The sequence below is a fragment of the Hyaena hyaena genome, unplaced genomic scaffold (genome assembly GCF_003009895.1).
Source record: "Hyaena hyaena isolate Hyena2069 unplaced genomic scaffold, ASM300989v1 scaffold_731, whole genome shotgun sequence".
Taxonomy (NCBI): domain Eukaryota; kingdom Metazoa; phylum Chordata; class Mammalia; order Carnivora; family Hyaenidae; genus Hyaena; species Hyaena hyaena.
Window position 1 is genome coordinate 245,259 of NW_024081360.1, and position 20,266 is coordinate 265,524.

Consider the following 20,266-nt stretch of genomic DNA (forward strand, 5'->3'; position numbering starts at 1 on the left):
GGAAGTCTTTGCCTGCTACCTCTGCACTGCCCAGGTGTATAGCCACAAATGTTCCTGTATACCTTAATGACTGCTTCTTTGTTTTTTGTAATCCTATGGGACTCATGAATGCAAGCCCTGTTGGCTATTGGAGCTAGGTGATTTGGCAGCCCATCCCTAAAATGGAAGCCTTCAAATTTGGGATGCTAGCTGTGTGATCTAGATGATTTGCTCTTCAGAGAGAAGCTGGGACCTAGCGGTTCACTCCCAACTTTATGCTGTGCCAGGGATGGTATTTATGGCATGAATCTCAGCCTTTTTTTTTTTTTTTTTTACTATACATCATTTTTTTTACTTTTTTACAAATAGTTTATTGTCAAATTAGTTTCCACATAACACCCAGTGCTCATCCCCACAAGTGTCCTCCTCCATGCCCATGCCCCCCTCCCTCCCCACATCCATCAGTCCTCAGTTTTTGTCAGCATTCAAGAGTCTCTCATGGTTTGCCTCTCTCCCTTTCCCCCACCATTGAGTCTCAGCCTTTTCTACATATTTCAGTGTGGATATTTTATCTGTCACCTGGCATGTAGGATTCACTCATCTAGTTCCTGGATTTCTCTCAGAGGAGATTGCTTCATATGTAGGTGTATATTCAGTGTGTCCATGAGAGGAGGAAAATTCAGCAATCTCCTATGCCACCATCTTGGTTCCATAGCCACTGCAAACAGGACTTTTGAAAAGTGAATTCATGGAAGTCTTTAGAAACAGGGGCTTTCATATTCTGTTACAGGATATGTAAATTAATAGACCATTTGGGGAGAACAATTTGACAATATATTTGCATTTAAAATATTTATGCCATTTGACCTAGAAATTCTATACAAGGAATTTATACTCTGGACGTAATACAGAACCACAAGAAGACTGATGTACAAGGATTGTTTCAAAAGCATGGTTTATAGTCATGAAAAAAGGCAACAAACCAACTCTCCATCATTTGATTAAATAAACTATAATACTTCCAGTCAGATTAAATAAACTATAGTACTTCTAAGCAGTAGATTGCCTATGTAGTCCCTCAAAAGAAGGTACATTTATATGTTGTATGGGCAAAGAAGAAATGAAAAATGAAAATAATTAAGTCACCAAACAGTATGACCTTATTAAAAATATATGGATAATCCCCGTATATGTATATAAAAATTGGATAAGTACCCAGTGCTTGAAGCAGTTCACTGTGGGCATTATCTATAGGTGTTAGGATCCTGTGTGGCTTTCACTTTCCTGCATTTTGTATTTTTGTAGTGTTTAACTTTTTAACAAGAAGCATATAATTATTTATGTAAGCAGAAAGATGCAGTGAAGATAATTTTTCAATTAAATTAAAAATTAAACTGAAATCATGTGTCCCTAGCCTAACAGATTACATGTGCAGTTAAGAACTTCACTGAGTCAGGAATAGAAACAAACAGAGAGGGCAGGGGTTGCCTCAGTTCTCCCCCCGCCACCCCCCCACCATGTGGCCCCATCTAATCAGAAGTAGGTACTCCAGACTTGGGAGTCCCAGAGACCTCTCGCTGTGATGATTTCAAATGCTTCCAAGATATGTAGCTTACCATTTTAAGAAATAGCTAATTTACCACTGAGTAGTTTTAATGGTTCTTATGTTCTATCATATTCTATTATGCTAACTTAAATTGCATTGTGTTATGTTATATAATGCTATATAAAGTTGTGCACATGTTTACTGTCTGTCTCATTTTTGCCAGATGTAGCATCCATGAGGTCAGGGATCATATTTGCAGCTGGGAACAGTGCTTAGGACAGGGAACCTGTGGAATATTGTCAGAAATTTTTAGAAAGTTTATAGAAACCAAACTCTTCCTGAGAGCTTTAACCAGTTGCCTCTAATTATGCTGCATGTCTCCATAAGCCACATGTAATTTTTTCCACAAGGTAGCCCCTTAGATGTCTGACACAGAAACCTATGCTTCTTTTTTGCCATCAGACCAATGCCACAACCATGAGAAATATGATACCTCAACCAGCATCCATTATGGCCAGAATAGGCACTGATGGCTGGGGTGGCTCCAAGAGAAACAAAAGCAGAAGAAATAAAAACATAGCAGCCGCAAGGAATATGGGTGTATTGTATTTTCATTGTTCATCGCTTGTTGCTTGTCTGTCCCACTGGTGCTCACAATTCCATGTATGTTGTATTCTGTGCACAGTTCCATGTGTGTTGTATTCTGTGTTGTATCCCCAGGACATAGTGTTGCACCTGGTACATAGTAGATGGCTAGAAGTGAGTTCAATTGAATCTACATCTGGATGCACTAGTAGAACTGGATTGATTGGTCTGACTAGTCATATACTATTCAGCATGATTATAGACCCCTTCTCAAGACAGGAAACTATGTCTGGTGTTGTCAGCCAGGATGAAGGAATAGAAACATCTGTCTCAAATTTGTAGATTGTCCATTTGCTTTTGTGTATTCTGAACCTTCCTTCCCACTTTCTCCCCATGGAGATGTCTGCAAGATCATCTTTGCTTCCTAATTTCCTTAAGGTCTTTTCTTTCCCCATTTAAAGACACGACATCTGAGTTCAGGATCTTATCTTCCTTAGACATCATTAATTTGTTGCCTTCATCTTTTATCTTCATTTCTTTGTTTTCACAGAGTATCTTTTCCCAAGGGGTACGCTCTTTACAAACTATACTAACTCAGTCTTTTTTATTGCCTTTTCTTCTATGAAAAGTAGTTATCATCCTGTTTTTATTTTGGCCCTAACTTCTCTTTTCTCACAGACCTATACACTTCTGCTGGGAAGTATTTTAATCTTTTGCTTCTCCTTTTTCAGGATATATTAACCAGATATATTAACCTCATGGTTTAAAAAGAAAAAAAAGATGGTCTGTCCAAGGCTAACCAACTTTCCTTCTTCTTCCTGATTTGGCTGCTGTATCTGGAGTATTATATTCAGTAGATATTTCCTGTCTTTTGTAAAGTCATCCTGCCTTTTACATTCATCCATAAAATGAGACATCCTGCTAGACTATGGCAATGCCACTCAGTGATTTCTAAATTGCCTCTCAAACTGAGAAGAAATACTTGGGTGAAGTTAATAGACAGAAACCTGCATGTTCGGTGAGAACTTAGCTAGGAAAAGGCTTGAAAGGGAGAAAGGTGTGCACACCATCAGCAAGGTTGGGCTGAGGGCAGCACAGCTGCTGAGACTTGCCTTCCCTCTGGGGAACCAGACATCCTACTGTACCTGGGACTTTTATCTTAGCCCCGGTGGCCCTCTGGGTCTCTTCTTACCCAGGCTGCCTGCCTTGCTCTATGCCCTGCTTCGATGTCAACTCCTACCACCATGATCCCATAGCTTTCTGTTTCTATATTCACATATCCCCATTGCCTCCTTTGGATCATTTTCGAAGAGCTCTCAGGTCAGTACCTGCAGAAGTAGTCTGTAGGCATAAAAACAAAGCTCCTAAACTATTAAGAACCCCAAACCAGCTTTTGGAAGGAGAATGCATTCTGCTTATTAGTAATTGTCCCATTTGAGAAAAATACCAGACAATGAGACAGCACCCCTCTCTTTGTGCACACAGTGTGTTAGTGGCAAAAGGAGTGAGGGAAGCAAATTATTGTTTAATAAGCACACTTTCATTATCCCTTCTATTTGACTATGAATAATTAACCAGTTAAATATTAAATAATTAACAGAGTGAAATAGATTAAAAAACAAACTCATAAATGTCTTCTCCTATAGCGATCCCCATCTCTTCACAATGTCTAAGCCAAAAGCTGCCAACGCTCATTATAAAGATAGTGATACAGTTGTAATCACCTTCCGTGGAGCACCTACTTTTTGCCAGACTGTATGCACTCTGTTTGTTTGTCGCTAACCCTTTTAGTAATCCTACAAGATAGGATTATTAACACCAATTTACAGATGAGCACATCAATAATCAGAAAAGCAAACTTGCCCAAGGTCATTCTGCTGGTTCACGGCAGGGACAAGATGACACGTGGCTTCTCAGATGCTGACTCCAAATCTGTTCTGTACTGCCATTATGCTTCTCTGTAATTGACAGATGGGTTTTGTCGAATGCACTTTTATGATTATCTGTCTGTAGAAGGGGGTTGAGGAACACAGTAAGAGGAAAACATGGCCAAGAATGTAATCATCACCCTCTTCCCCTTCTGGCTTCCACAATCTTCCTTTCTTTCCCAAATAATACCTTCTTTACCCTTAGATATGTATGACAGAGCAGGTTGATTATTGCAAACCACAGCTAGTTCTAAGATTAATTACAGTCTATCCATCCATTAGGAGGGCTAACCTTCTGGTTGTGCTATCACAGTAAAGGTGTTGTGTAGAGCAGAAATAAGGTGACAGTGGTATCATTAATAACATGACCTTTCTTAGGAGCTGGTCAGGAATTTGTCTCACTTCTCATAAACCTAGACTTAATATGACTTATTCTTAGAAATGATACAGGAAAGGGGTGCCTGGGTGGCTCAGTCACTTGAATGCCCAACTTTAGCTCAGGTCATGACTTCACAATTTGTGGGTTCAAGCCCCACACCAAACTTTATGCTGACAGCTCAGAGCCTCAGGCCTGCTTCATATTCTGTGTCTCCCTCTCTCTCTCTGCCCCTTGCCCACTCACATTCTCTCTCTCTCTCTCTTAAAAATAAACATTTTTTAAAAAATTTAAAAGGAGATGATACAGAAAATACTAGCCCCATATTCAGAATTTGGGAAATCCTCTTACTGCCCCACCAAATGCTTTTTTTTTTAAAGCATCTCTTTAAATTACACTAATTAGTGCTTCTCAGCATAAGCACAAGGTTTTTAAGAAAACCTTTAAGAAAACCTCGAAAACTAGCAGGTGTCTGTATGTTGCAGCAGGAACTCTGGGATGAAGTTGTCACCTGGGTTTAACAAGAGTCATTAAGTTCCTACAGCTGTACACTCAACATCAAAACCCTCTTCTTTAAATTCCAAGAACCCACAGTGATTTTACTACTTTTAACATTTTAACACAATGGTTAATTCTAGAAACAGCCCACAATTAAAGAATAAGAATTATAATATTTTTAAGCCCAGGGGTAGAAATGAATGTTGAAAGCCAGGTGAATCTAAAAATAAATTATGGAAATGTATGGTTCTTATTTTTCCAGAAAGTCCCAAGGAAATAGATAAAACAGAGAATGTTCTTAACACAGAGGAACAAGACAATAAAATAGATCACGTCCATTTTTCCTGCCCCAAAAGATACTGGAAAACAACAAAGCTGCATCTAAATCAAGAAATCTTCAGAAAAGTCTAAAATGAAGGGATATAGCATGAAATAAATTTTTGGAATGGCAGTTGTATCTTGAGTTCAGTCAGTCCTCTTATCCTTAAGCTGTCCTCTAATCCTTATTGGAGAGTCCAGAGTTTACAGGGATGCTGAAGTCAGGGAGATAAGATGTGGGTCTCTAGTGCACAGGATGGATTTCCTTACAAGAAACCACACTTTTTACATGTGAAGGAAATAATGGAAGGCCAGACACAATATGGTGTCAGAGAACCGAAAATCTCATGGCCAAAGGAGCAAGTGTGATGCACAGATCTAAGACGCCCTTGGAATTTCCAGTTTGAAGGCTTTTGTATTTTTCAGTCCCAAGTGCTTGTCTTCCCCCCATAGGCCCATGGGGATCATATTATTTTCTAACACAGGTGTTCTCCTTGTCTTCATCAGTCTGTGAAAGCTGAATTGAAGCTGCTTCTCAAATACATGCCATTAATCTTTACCTGTGTGGCACACTCTCCTTTTTATCCGTTGATGATTAACCTCATTGAGAACATGGGGATAGCCTTAAATTAAAAGGCTATGGCTTAGATCAGTTGGTGTTCCAAGTATGAGATCCTTCTATCCAGGAGACATGCATAAGACCAGAAAATACAGCTCCTGGGAATCCCCTTCTCAGGCCAATTTTAGTCCAAATTGGACATATCCCTGGGTTTTCAATATGAAGAAACAAGATTTCACTATGATTTTTGGTAATGCTACAATTACACATTTTTATTGGTTATTTGCTTAGTTGTAATTTTAGCAGCCTAAGCTGAACTGTAAAAAAAAAAAAAAAAATAGAACAAAGTACTTTCCTTTTTCAGCTGCTACTATTTTTCTAAAAGCTTTCCATGAGTAGTGTTTCCATCAAAATAATGATTGTTGTTATTCTTAATGGACATGAGTACACTATATTTACTATTATTTTTCATACTATAAGTCCTTTTACTAGAGTAACAAAATGAGGATGTTCTTGAATTTTTGTTGATTTAGGGTGAAATTTCAGCCTGCTTATTCAGAGTCAAAATCTACCCAGCCTTCCAGTTTGACCCTGGAGGCTATTTAAAGTCCAGGGATGGATTGACAATTACAATACACTCCCAGGCCCCATTAGGGAAGAATTTGTGTGCTTCTCCCAGTTTTTCTTATTCAAAGGCTGATGCTCTGAATCCCACAAGTGGGCCTTCAGGAGTGTTTCCTTTCACCAGATACAGTGCTCTTGTTAGCTCCCCGCATTTAAAGGATATGTAATTTTTATTATACTGTTCTGTTGTTGGAAGCACTTATCTGATAAGAGTGTCATAACATGAATAATATGTGTGAAACTGAAAACAAAATAGTGCTCTGATCTGCAGCAGCAACCACCATACATAAAAGTTGACTTTGGCATTTTGTATTTTTATTCCCAAGTGACAGAATTAAACCAGTGTTTTATTTTGAGAAGAGTGAGTTTCTGAGCACAAAGAATGCTGGAGTTAGCTATGGTCATCTGCCAGGCCCGTGGAGGTAGACACCGCGTTTTAGCAGACTTCTGAGTTGGCAGCAGATGTTGAAACATTGCTGAAAGAGAAAGAAGAAATTCAGTCTCTCTCAATCCTGGCAACCATCATATGTGTTTCGTAAGACAAGTATAGCTTATTGGTGCCATCGTTCTAGGAGAGAAAAGAGAATCCCAGGGAAATTAAATGAATTCCTATTACTTTATCCATTTTGCAAGGCCTCCAGAGAGCTACAAGAGAGTTTAAAGGACATAATCCTTTCCCTCAAAAAGGTTATACAGTAAAACCTTGGATGGTGAGTAAGTTGTCCTGTGAGTGTTCCGCAAGATGAGCAAACATTTCTAGTAAATTTTAACTTGATAAATGAGTGGTGTCTTGCAATATGTGTAGTATGTGATGCCGAACATCACATGATCACAACTGAGCCAATGGTTCTTGAAATTTGCTTTGATGCATAAGTGATTTGGATTACAAGCATGTTTCTGGAATGAATTACACTCACAAACAGAGGTTTTACTGTAATCTCATAGGGGTTATAAATTTATAATCTGATAGTGGTAATACATGAAAGGTAAAGTCACAGCCCCAGGTAGCATGGAAATGTTAAGTAGGGGACACAGTAGATCACGGTAACGGAGAGTGGAGGGTGTGGCTCTTGCTAAGGACCAGGCTGGTCAGTGACCTTCATAAAGAGATGAGGGATGAGAAGGAAAAAAGAGATAAGTAAAGCTGGAAAAACATGAAAAGAAAAACAAACAAAAAAAAGGTGTCAGGATAGGAAAACCTAGGGCAGGACGAGAAATAAACCCATCTGGCTCGGGGGGAGGACATGTAGAGAAGGAACAAGCAGTAACACTGCAGTGTTTCTTGAGGGCACCATATGACAGAGGATCTTGAATGCTTGGACCAGAGTCACTGGAAGCTTTTGAGCGAGTGTGGCATAGTAGCTATTTTAAATAAAACACTTGGGTGACAGTGATCAAGATAGATTGTAGTAGGGAGACAGTAGGCAAGGAGAGAGACCAGGGAAAGTATTTCTCTATTTGCTGATTTTAATAGAGAGATTTAAATGTTATTCAAAAAATTTCTAGTTTCCTCTGTTTGCAAACTATATATACTTTGCAGATCTTTGTACTATATATTTTGAACACTAAGATTTCAGGCTAAAATTCAGCTGCCTTGAATAACAAAGAGCTACACTGCTTAATGAATGGATGCCCTAAGTCTCTGACCCTTTGTCCTAGGACAGGCTGATGCAGGTGACACCAGAGTAAGTGGGGAGCTACAGGGAGGGAGAGGTTTGTGCAAAATGAGTACACGAAAGTCTGCTCACCTTTAAGCTCTGGACTCTTGGGACTGAGGGTCAATCTTGCTGTACAATAGGCATGAAAATGGACACTGGCCCATATGCCCCATGGCCTTCAGAAAAACAGTAGATAAAGGATAGAAAAAAAAAAGTTGGACAGTTAATGAAATGCAGTATTCTATACTGTTATCATTGAACCATCTGCTCCTTCATTTAGCAGTAAAGTGAGTGTATTTACTATAAAGAGACTTGGCATTTTAAGCCTATATAAGAAATAAGAAGACACCCTGAAATATGTCCCTTGGCTAACTAGACATCTGCTTGGAGAGATGGGACTGGTAAGCCTGTGTTAAGACAGATATGTCTTATTCTTAATCCTACCAGTTGGCTAAGGAACCTAAACTCAAAACTGAGGCCCTCTCAGAGCTGAGGAATAGGGTGTGATCTCATTCCTAAGTGGCAAGAAAATCAAAAAGGAAGGAAGATAGGTAGATCAAAGAAGTGACAGGGGACTTTAGAAGATCAGAAGGTAGCTACCTAAACTCTGGAGTAATTGGCCCTACCTTAGTTCTCCCTGTCTTACCTGTGATCCAGGAAGTGGCTATAGGACAGCCACTGATGATGGGACGGTTGAAGTGAGGGAGTCAAGAGTGGGGGTTGGGGCGGTGGGGGAGGTAAGGAGCACAGTGGCATGGGATTGATGACCTAGTAATGGGTAGGGATCTTTTCCTGTGAAGAATATGCTCTGAGACAAACTAACTGAAATTTTAGCAGTTATGAAACATTTTACCTTTGTTTACATTTTAAACTACTAGAAATAGGTATAAATTAAATGCTTTAAAAAAAACGAATCTTATCTCATTATTATTATGTCAAGGCCCTGTTCCCATGAGAAAAGTTAGGGACAGTATAAAGAATCATTATTATGATTTTTCTTAGAAATCATAATAATTGCTTTAAATAACTTTCTGTTTTAGTGCTATATAGTTTGTATTAATAATTACTAGCTTAATTGAAGGTTACATTTGCATAATACTTCATTCTCTTATCAAAACCTTTCCCATATATTCTCTCATCTCAGTCTCCTAATATCTAAAGCTAAGAGAGAAATTCTGTTTCTCAGTTTAGGGACCAGAATTCTGAAACTCGGTTGGATATTAATCAGTAATGTCTTTTATTGAGTGATTAAACATAAAGGAACCATGCTATGCTCCTTATATGTATTATCTCATTTAATCTTCATGATTAAACCATGAGATTAACATCTCTATTTCCTCTGGTTCTAAAATACTACAAGCTGAGATATGATTGATTCCTAAGTCTGTGGTTTTGAAATCACTACAATTTACTCAAGATGTCACTTACCTAAGCTCCCTGAGCTAGTGTGACAGAAGAGGAAATAGGAATAATCTATTTGTTCTTAATTTTCCCATCTAACCCTAATGGAGAACTTTTATAAAATAGATGATCAATCTTTTAAAAAATCCTTGCATATTGATTTTTAAAGTATATATTTAAATAGTTTGTATAAAAAATTCTCTTTTTTAATTCTAAAGATTTAATTGTTTTAAGCAACCCATTTGTCTTCATCATTCCTTTATATATATATATATATATATTATATATATATATATATATAGCAGAACTCATTAGTTGGAAAAATCACATAGAAATACTTAGAATTAAAATAAAGTTAGCAATTTTGCATTGAAATATGGGTGTTCAGTTCAATTCAGTGAGTTAATTTTGAGTGTTTAGTATTTATAATGTGCTTCAGTCTACACAAAGACAAGTAGGCAGTATCCCTCTCTGAAGAAATTTTCATTCCTTCTTTACAGGGTTATGCTTAATAGATCTGAATTTTATTGACAGAGATTACTGAGATGCCTAAGTATGATTTCTGTTCTACTTTGGGGGAAGGATATCAGAAGAGGAGAAATGGTTATGTGCAGATTGAGGTATATACTCATAAAACTGTGGGGTGCCTGGGTGGCTCAGTTGGTTAGGCATCTGACTTCAGCTCAAGTCATGATCTCATAGCTCATGAGTTCAAGCCCCATGTCTGGCTCTGTGCTGACAGCTCAGAGCCTGAAGCCTGCTTCAGATTCTGTGTCTCCCTCTCTCTCTGCCCCTCCCCCACTCATGCTCTGTCTCTCTCTCAAAAAAAAAAATGAATAAACATTTTTAAAAAACTGTAAGACAAAAAAAGAATCTAACAGTTACTATGAGGGAGAAAAACGAGTACTTTGGAGGAGAATGAGAAGGGAACCATCATATATTGGAATGGAAGGGGAATCAGCACAGGCCTCAAGACATAGATGATGTTTGAGATGAGCGTAAATGGATGGATAGAAATCCAAAAAGCATATGAGGGCAGGGCATTCACAAAGGTATAGTGTAAGTGAAAACAGAGGCTGTAGTTTTTCTTACACATACTGTGTGCGTAGATTAACAAAAAGGCACAAGGCCAAAAACTGAGACCTTGTTGTAGAAGGTCTTGAATACTAGGATGAGGTTTTTAGGAGCAAATGCAGTGAAGTGGAAGACAAACAGTGGGCTGGAGGTATGAGATATATGTGCAAATTTCAGCAGTGGCATTTATGAATTGAGTGAACTTGAGCAAATCAGTTAATTTCTTTGAGCTTTGACTACCTCACCTGCAATATGGATGCAATAATAATTAAAGGTTGAGTGTGAATTTTAAAACTTGTGTGGAAGTACTCTGAAAACTGGAAAGCACAGCAAGAGTTATCATTGCCATGGTCATCATCATTTTGTTATGTATATAATGGTATGTGAAAATTTTGGAGCAGTAAAGCTCTTCATCTGGATCTGTAGTCTAGGAAAATTAAGTTGGCAGGAGTCTAGTGGATGGATTAATAATAGCAAAAGAAAGAACCAATGAAGAAGCTATTAAAGTAATTCAGGTTAAAAGTAATGAAGGTATGATTAGGATGGTAGAGACTTTGCAGAGATACTGTTCATTCAGAATATACTGAGCACCCGCTCTGTTCCTGGACACAAACTCAGCGGTCCTGCATAACAACCTCAAAAGAGATAAAAGGGATAGATACAGGATAGAACTGACAAAGACTTGAGGAGCAGAGTTCAGTGGAGAGAGGGACATAGAGGGTCACTGGATCTTCCTTTGCTTTCTACTGAAGAAACCTTGGTAACAGCAGAATGGGGAAGGGACATCTCAAATGCATATAAGCTTAAACCACCTACAGCACAGGTGTCGTGGTGGGTGAGATGATAATAAGGTCAATAAATCCTTCCCCAGATGGGTTTGACTCTCTATCTTCTCCCTGTGTGGGTCTGCACTATCCAAGGTATTGAAGGAGGAGATTTACACACACACACACACACACACACACACACACACACACACACACAAAAAGGCACAAGACCATCCTTAAGAATCTCTTTGACTTGAAAAACGTGACAGAATCCCTTTTCTCCAAGAGAGGTGAGAAATGGTCTTCACTTAAAAAGAATTTCTCATTTACCTTAAAACGGATCAACTACTGTTTCTATGCTTGCTTGGGTTTGAAGGTGGAAGGGGAAAAAATAGGGTTAAAAACCTACTTGTAAACTCCAAGTAAGTGTCCTGGTGATCAGAAATTGATTGACTTTAATCGTACAGTCATTTAGTGACTGCAGATCCCTTCTAGGAGGTGGAACTGAAGGAGAAAACTACCAGTGACTAAACAGCCACTCTTTCTCTAACAGTGCAGCGCACTGTGTGTGTCAAAAACATATCACAGAGGATTGTGCATTGAGCTCAAGTTGTATTCCTAATATTGTGCTATAAAAATGGCAAGACACTTCTTTCTCTTTATTTCATAAATGTGGTATGTTTTTTTACTTCTTCATGAAGGTAATTTTTATGAAGACCAGAGTGATGTGTGGGGCTTAATGGAAACTCAGACTAATTTTAGTTTTGAACAAAATAAAACGGTCCTGTAATAATGACTCTAAAGTCAAAAGTACTTTGTACAGTCCTTCAGAAACATCCTGTGAAATTTTGTGGGATGAAGTCCAAGAGAAGCAGCCCCCTTTGTACAGCATTTTCCATAGAGCTTTTACTACTGGGTTGTCCCTTTACTCAGAAGCTTAAATGAAGTAAAAATAGGGCAGCCTTGCAGATCTTTTTAAGATATAAAGGGGCCATGGGGATAGCCCCTTGGAACCAAGAATTGGTAAAATTAGGAAAAGAAATCATGAAAGTGGGTCTCACATCCTTTTTTTAAAAATCCCTTTCATTCTTTATTCATCTCTTGTTCATTCCTGTCCCTTCCATGTATCATTAAGGCAAGCTCGAATACTGTTTTATATGCCACTGACTTTAAATAATCCCTGTACTACAGTGCTGTTTGTTTTTCCCTCTCTTTAGGAGATGACCTGGCTCCCACCACTTTCTGCTATTCAAGCACCTGGCAAAGTGGAACCAAGCAAATTTCCATTTCCAAATAAGGTGAGATCTTGCAACACTCAGGAGGAATAGGCTTCACTCACACAGAGATTTTTAGTGGATAGTGGATTTTCCCTTGGTTGTTTTTTCCTCTGTAAATATCCCTGCCAGAGGCATATGGCTTTGATTTTCAACAATTTGCAAGCATGTATTTATTCATCAAAAGGAGAAAATTAAGCTTTGACTTCCATACTTTCTGCAAAATGTGATGCATATTATAATTGTCATTTTATCTAAAAACATTTGTGAAGTTAAAATGCATCTTACAATCATTTTATACATTCAGTGTGATTGTGTGTCTTTTTTCTTGAAAAGCTATTATTAAATTGATGATGTATCTTAAAATCAATGTCTTAGAATTGAAGACATGTAGTATATAATTCATCTTTTATAAACCTTAAAATATTTTCTAGGACTTTAAAAGACAAATTTCCATATTTTCTAAGGAAAAGCACACACTCAAAAAATCAGCCACAATATGTTTATTTAAATTACATATGAGTCTAATAGGTTTTGTTTTCTATTCTTCACTGTACAACTAACACTTAACTACATATTCATAAAGATAAAATTATGCAAATCTAAGAAGCAAAATGTGAAAGTAGCCAGTACCATCATCCAGATTTTATTTCCCTACCCAGAGTTTACTTTCAAGAGCTTCTCGTGTACCATTTCGTCCATCTTCCCTGTGCATTATATACATACATGTGTATATGCAGTTTTAAAAGACTCTTCAATGGTATAGTTCTAAAAACATTTCTAAGAGCTTATTTTTTTCAGATCCCCTGAATGCGTATCATTACTAAATATCAACATCACAACTTTTAAAGTGAATTATTAAAATAATATTTCATTATAATTATCACAATGGTAAATTTCATTCTAAGAGCTGATTTTTATCTCTCTTAACAAAGTGTATTTGGAGATCTCTCCGAGTAAGTACATGGAGATGTTCTTCGTTATTTAATAGCAGCACAATCTTTTGTCATATGAATTTGTTGTAGTTTATTTGGTTAAGCTCCTTTTGATGGACATTGAGATTGTTTATGGTTTGTCGTTATCACAAGCACTTGCACAACCAACATTTTTTGGTAAATGCGTCTTTGTATACCTCTTATTGAATATCTCTAGTACAGATATCTAGAACAAGAATTGGGTGCTGGAAGCATGAGAAGCCATATTTAAATATTTTTTTAAATAGTTTATTGTCAAGTTGGTTTCCATATAACACCTAGTGCTCATCCCCACAAGTGCCCTCCTCCATGCCCATCATTCCCCTTCCCCTCCCCCCACCCCCATCAGCCCTCAGTTTATTCTCGGCAACAGTACTTTTTATGCATCTTGCCAGTGTTTAGCATTATCTGGTTTTATATCATTGTGTCTGTAGTGTGGGTGAAAAACTGATATCCTATTGTTTTAATTTGCATTTCTCCAGTGACTTTAAAGTTTGAGCATTGACCATTTTTCCTTTACAAATTGCCCATTTGTATCCATTACCACTTTAAAAAGAAATGATTTGTAGGAACTCCTTATATCTTATTCATTTGTCTGTTATATATGGATGCAACTATTTTCTTGCAACCTTATTTATGTACCTTTTATACTAGCAAAGTGTTTAATTTTTATGTCAGAGAAAAATTACTTCCTGCTCCAACATTCTAACCGTGTTCTGTATTTAATTCTCACTTTTTATAGTTTTGTTTTTGGGCTTTTAAAAAGTTTTTGTGGATGGTATAACATAGGATTCTAGCTTTATTCTTTTCAGTGGCTAGGAAATTATTGTTACACTATCAATTGATTAGTCCATATTCTCCCATCTCCACCGCTGGTTTGAAATGCTACCTATGTCAACAATTGAATTTGTTTCAGGACGGTCCATCTGGGTTTTTCCATTGTATTTCTTTAATTCTTTCCCAAAACCTCATTTTTAAATCAGAGGTTCACAAGCTTTTTCTGTAAAGGATCACATTGTAAACAGTTTAGGCTTTGTGGACAATACCTAAATGAATGAATGTGGCTAGTTCAAATAAAATTTTATTTACTGAAACATGTAGTGACACAATAAATAAAGAACTCTTACAACCCACCAATAAAAAGATAACTCATTTTTAAGATACGGCAACGAATTTAAATAGCCTTTTCTCCCAAGAAGGTCTACAAATGCCTGATAAGTATATGAAAAGACACTATCACTATTGTTAATCATTAGGGATACAAATCAGAACCACAAGGAGACACTCCTTCACATCTACTTAAATAGCTAAAATCAGCAGCTCCTGGGTGACTCAGTCAGTTAAGCATCCAACTTTGACTCAGGTCATGACATCGCGGTTTGCAAGTTCAAGCCCCACACCTGGGTCACTGCTGTCAGCGCAGAGCCCGCTTTGGATCCCCTGTTCCCCTCTCTCTGCCCCTGCCCTGCTTGCTCGTTCTCTCTCTCTCTCTCTCTCAAAAATAAATAAAACTACCTTAATTATATATTTACTTTCCCAGTAAGATTTACTCTTTCAGATGTTTTCTTGTTACTAATTAGGCCACTTCTTTTCAGCTTTATGAAGTTCCTTCAATATTATTTCTTGCCAGGCTGGTTACTGTGATGAACACCTTTTTTTCCTTGTCTAGAAAAAAACTCTTGATCTCTCCTTCAATCCTTAATGATAATTTTGATGGGTAGAGTATTCTTGGTTAGAAGATTTCTTTCTTCTAGTACTTTGCATAGAGCCTGTCACTCCTTTCTGACCTGCAGAGTTTGTACTGAAACTTTTATGGGGTTTCCCTTGTGCTTAACAAGTTTCTCCTCCTGCTGCTTTTAATATTCTCTTTTTGTCTTTAACTTTTGACATTTTAATCATAATGTGCCTTGGTGTGGGTCTCTTTGGATTCATCTTATTTGGAATTCTTGGGATTCCTGGATCTGAATTTCTGTTTCTTTCTCCAAGGAGGGAAATTTTCAGCCATTATTTCTTCAAATAAGATTTTTGTCCATTTCTCTTTTTCTCTTCCTTCTGTGAGCCGTGTAATGTGAATGTTAGTCTATCATCCTATATATCCCTTAAGCTATCTTATTTCATTCTTTTTTTTTCTTTTTCTACTCTGTTTGGTGAGTTCCATTGCCTTGTCTTTAAGTAGACTGATCCTTTCTTATGTGTAGTTTTCAGCTCATCACTGCATTCTTCACCTCTGTGACTTTTGTTTGGTACCTTCTTATATATATTTACATCTCTTTGTTGAAGTTCTCACTATGTTCATCCATTCTTCTCACCAATTCAGTAAGCATTTTTATGACCATTAATCTGAACTTTTTATCAGGTAAATTATCTCTGTTTCATTAAGGTTCTTGTTTCTGAAGTTTTGCTTTCATTTGGAACATATTTCTCTGTCTCTTCATTTTGCTTGATTCTCTGTGCTGGTTTCTATATAGTAGATCTAACAACCACCTCACCTAGTCTTGAAGGAGCGGCCCCATGCAGGAAATGAACCTTTTTATTCAGCCATGCCCAGATCTTGGTCATCTCTCAACCTTCTGTTTTACTTTTAACAGCATCTAGTAGTTGAGGATGTGCCAAAACACATCAGTGTCTCAAAGGAAAGGATCTCAGTGCCTCAATTCAAGCTGACTACAAACCAGACCTTCAGGCAGCAACTTTTAAAAGTATGCAAACTTATACAGTCCTGAGGGACCACAGGCATAAGCATTGCTGACCACCAGAGCCAGGCAATCTGGAATTGTTCCCTGGGCATCAAGTGCAAAAATTTGGGCTCCAGGGAATTGTATTATGGGAGATACAGGCAAGCTAGAGCAAGGCAGAAGGAGAAGGCAAAGATGGTGTCCACAGCATATGTCCCTAGAGAGCAGTTCCATAAGCTGCTAAAGTATATGCCATTCCCAAAGCCTGCCTCTCAGTCTGAAGCTGCCAGACAAGCAAAGTGGCTTCCTTCACAGAAAGACTTGGGGCAAGGGGCTATGCCTCAGTCTACTATCTGTGCAGTGCCCTGGACATGGTAGCCTACTAAGAACCATTCCTCTCCAGCACAGTCCTATGGGACCCAGTAACACAAGCTCCTCAGGCCACCAGATCCAGGTGATTAAGAGGCAGCCCCTGGGAGTCTCCTTCAAACACCAGGAACCAAACACATGTGAGGCTCCCCTCCAGGAGACATGGCATTCTGGAACACAGTCAGGTTGAGTGTAAAGATAGCACCCACCCTCTGAAATAGCTGGAAAGGATTGCAATCAGCTCCTAGATGCATGTTTATACTAGTAGCTTGCCCTGGAGACCACAGCCATGATGATTAGCTATTAGACTTCCCTCACAGAAAGACTGAGTTTCTAGGTCTGTTGCTTCTTGCTGTGTCCTTTGAACTCTTCTCCATTGGTTACACTCCTGTGGAACCCATGAATTTAAGCCTGACTGGCCACCCCAGCCAGGCAGTATAGAGGTGTGCCCTGGCAGCAGTCACAGAAATCAGGGCATCAGACAGGGATATGAGCTCCTTTCTGCATGACATCTATTATTACAGTCCCCTGTGACCAGGATCAGGTTTTTTAAAGAGAACATTGTTTCATACGTATCTATGGACTCAGCGTGTCTGTAGGAGAAGGTGAGTTCAAGATCTTCCTATGTCACCATCTTTAACCAGAACCCACATGTCCCTCTTGCATGCAGAACTTCCCAGTGGCATCCTCCCGCACAAAATACAATGCAAAATCCTTATAATTTTTGTAAATAATCCAGCCAAAATAAAAGCTTGATCCAAAGTACAATCAAACAAGCATTTTTATTATATAAACATATCCATTGTGTAAGTACAATTTCTGATGTAATTGAGCACACATACCAAGGCACATTTGGTTGTGACTTTTCCAAAAGAATTGTAGAAATTTGTTTTGTTGAATATATATGGGTAAGTTTAAGTAGTGACTTACCTCCTGCGGTAAAATTGAGACCTTATTTCATTAGTACAAAAAAATACTTTTCAAGGCAGAAATTAGGTTATAAACATCTTATCTTCCACCCAAAAAGATACTTATTAAATATAAGCTAGGGCACAGAATTTCAAATTAAAATTTTAAAATGTGCATTATTTAGGGGTGTCTAGGTGGCTGCTTAAGATTTTCTCTCTGCTCCCTTCACCCCCTGTGTGGGTGCTCACTCTTTCTCCCTACTCCTTCTCTCTCTTTCTCTCTCTCAAAAAAACTAATTGTGTGTCATTTAGAACTTTCATAGGATTTTGGTGGAGTATCTCACCCTAGATCTTTTTGCCTCGCCAAAGAAAGAATAAGTCATTTTGCAAAGTGTAAGAACATTGCATGATTTTAATAATACTTGTCTTTCAAAAAGCTTATGATAAGTACTATTAACTTATCTGGTACAGATGAAATAAGACTGGATTCGTGTCCTATTTCTGCTGTAACAAACTACCACAAACTTAAGTGACTTAAGACCACACAAATTTGTTATCAGAAATCTCTGGAAGTCAGAAGTCTGAGCTAAAATCAAGGAGTTGGCAGACTTCTTTTCTTCTGAATGCTCTAAGCAAGACTTTGTTTTCTTGTCGTTCTCAGTTTCAACCAGCTGCCCTTGTTACTTAGCTCATGGCCCTCTTCATTCTGACCTCTGACTTCCTTGTCCTGTCTCTTTCTCTGACTCTCTTTCCTCCTTCTCTCTATTATAAGGTCCCTTGTAATTATATTGGGCCTATTTAGATAACCCAGGATAATCTCCTATCTCAAAATTGTTAATTTAATCATATCTGTGAATCCCTCTTGTCATAAGCAGCAACGTATTCACAGGTCCAGGAACTAGGATACAGACATCTTTGAGGGAGCCCTGCTGTGCCTACTACAAAAACTGTTGCTAATATTCACACACAGTGTATCTCTCTTAACCTGTATCTCAACTAATTAGTATTTTGACAAGTGGGGCTTGCAGTTCATTAATTAGATTATTACTGTTTGAGATTATCACTATTGCTAGTGTGCAGGAGCAAGAATTATCTATGGAATTTGAGGCGTACAATCTCCAAAATGACTAATAAATACTGAAATTAAGACCTCATTAAGACTGAAGGGGCAATTTGACCTCACAAATTGAGGCATTGAGTTACCAGTACCACTAAATTAATTAGCTAAATACTTCCAAGAATTTCCCCAATTTGTCTGGGTGTTGAAGGACATAATGTAAGTAAAGTCCATTGATAATGAACTTGGATCTTTTTTCTGTTCTCTGAAGACTTAATTTGGAGTTATAGTTCTCTAGACCAAAACTACCAGACATGTCCGCTTCATTCTTTAAATCTCAAAAGTAATTGAATTGGTTAAAAAAGAAGATTGTTTGCCATTACCAGGTATTTAAACCAAGAAAAAAAAGAATTTGATTTGCCCTTTTCACTTCATTTCTGTAGCAGTCTCATAAATTTTGAAATGCAAGTAAAGGACTCAGAGTTGTAGAACCTTTTCCATTCTCAAAAGGCATGTGTGCAAATTTTAATGACAGTTCACAAACATTTGTGGCAATGGATGCTGACTTGGGTGGGTTCAAACATGGTCTGGAACTATTCTTACCTGATCAGTGTTTAAAGCATTATACAAAAGTATTCTAGAATCATTTTAGAAATGATAATCCTATTACCTTTTTGTACCCTGGAAGGAGAATGAAGCCAGCAAGTATGAAGGAAAGGGCTTTAAAGTTGCAGAGTTCATTTTCTATCTCTCTCATGTGGTTCCTAGAGTGCTTTAAGGTTTACCACAAAATGTTTGGACTAAAGCTCCATGTTTAGTGTTACCTTGAAGCAAAAATTTAAATTAATTACAAATTACATTATTTCAACTCTTCTGAGCTTTAGTGAAAAGAATGAGAAGAAAGTGATGGGTAGGAGTGACGGGAGACCCCAAATCAGGTGAATCTTTTTCCTGTAGTGACTAGCTTTCTGCTGCAGGTCTGAGAATAAGATATATTTCCATTTCTTGCCTTTTATAATTCTAACGATTGGCTGATAGACAAGCAAGGAGAGATATGATTGGAGCAGTCCTCAAATGGTTCCAAAAAGCCATTTTTAAATAGTACCCTCACAGTATAAGGATCCTCCTTAAGATACATGGCTTAAGAACTTCTGTGTTTTATAGATCTAAGGTAGATTTTTTTTTTAGATTTTAAGTACCCTAAAATCAGGATTTGTTTTATAGTTGATGATGTCTTACAATTACTTGGCAGTAAATTTTCTTTCATAGTAATACATGAGGTAATGTAGCCTCCTACACTTTTGATGGCATGTTACATCTGATAAAATATAGTCTTTATTTTAAAAAAAAATTAATGTTTATTTATTTTTGAGAGAGAGAGAGAGACAGAGTACAAGTGGGGAAGGGGCAGAGAGATAGGGATATACAGAATTTGAAATAGGCTCCAGGCTCTGAGCTGTCAGCACAGCTGATGCTGGGCTCGAACTCACTAGCTGTGAGATCATGACCTGAGCCGAAGTTGGACACTTAACCAACTAAGCCAACTGGGTGCCACGAAATATAGTCTTTATTACAGTGCTCCACTGAAGGGTGTGTGCTTGGTTATTTCTGTCTCCAGAAAAATGATTTGTACAAACTTTACTTTCCAGCTAAACACCACATGTAAAGAAGGTTTAGGATTCCCATACACCAAACA

At 37.8% G+C, this 20,266-nt stretch overlaps 1 protein-coding gene across 1 annotated transcript in view; it reads left to right on the forward strand.

Annotated features, from left to right (window-relative positions):
- AFF3 (AF4/FMR2 family member 3) overlaps window positions 1-20,266 on the forward strand; it is a gene marked incomplete at its 5' end in the record, with an annotated part of 440,051 nt that overhangs the window by 233,182 nt on the left and 186,603 nt on the right. Inside the window, one exon of the mRNA XM_039218000.1 lies at window positions 12,531-12,611. Within this exon, the coding sequence (XP_039073931.1) occupies window positions 12,531-12,611 (81 nt within the window). The remainder of the gene's footprint in view (window positions 1-12,530; window positions 12,612-20,266) is intronic.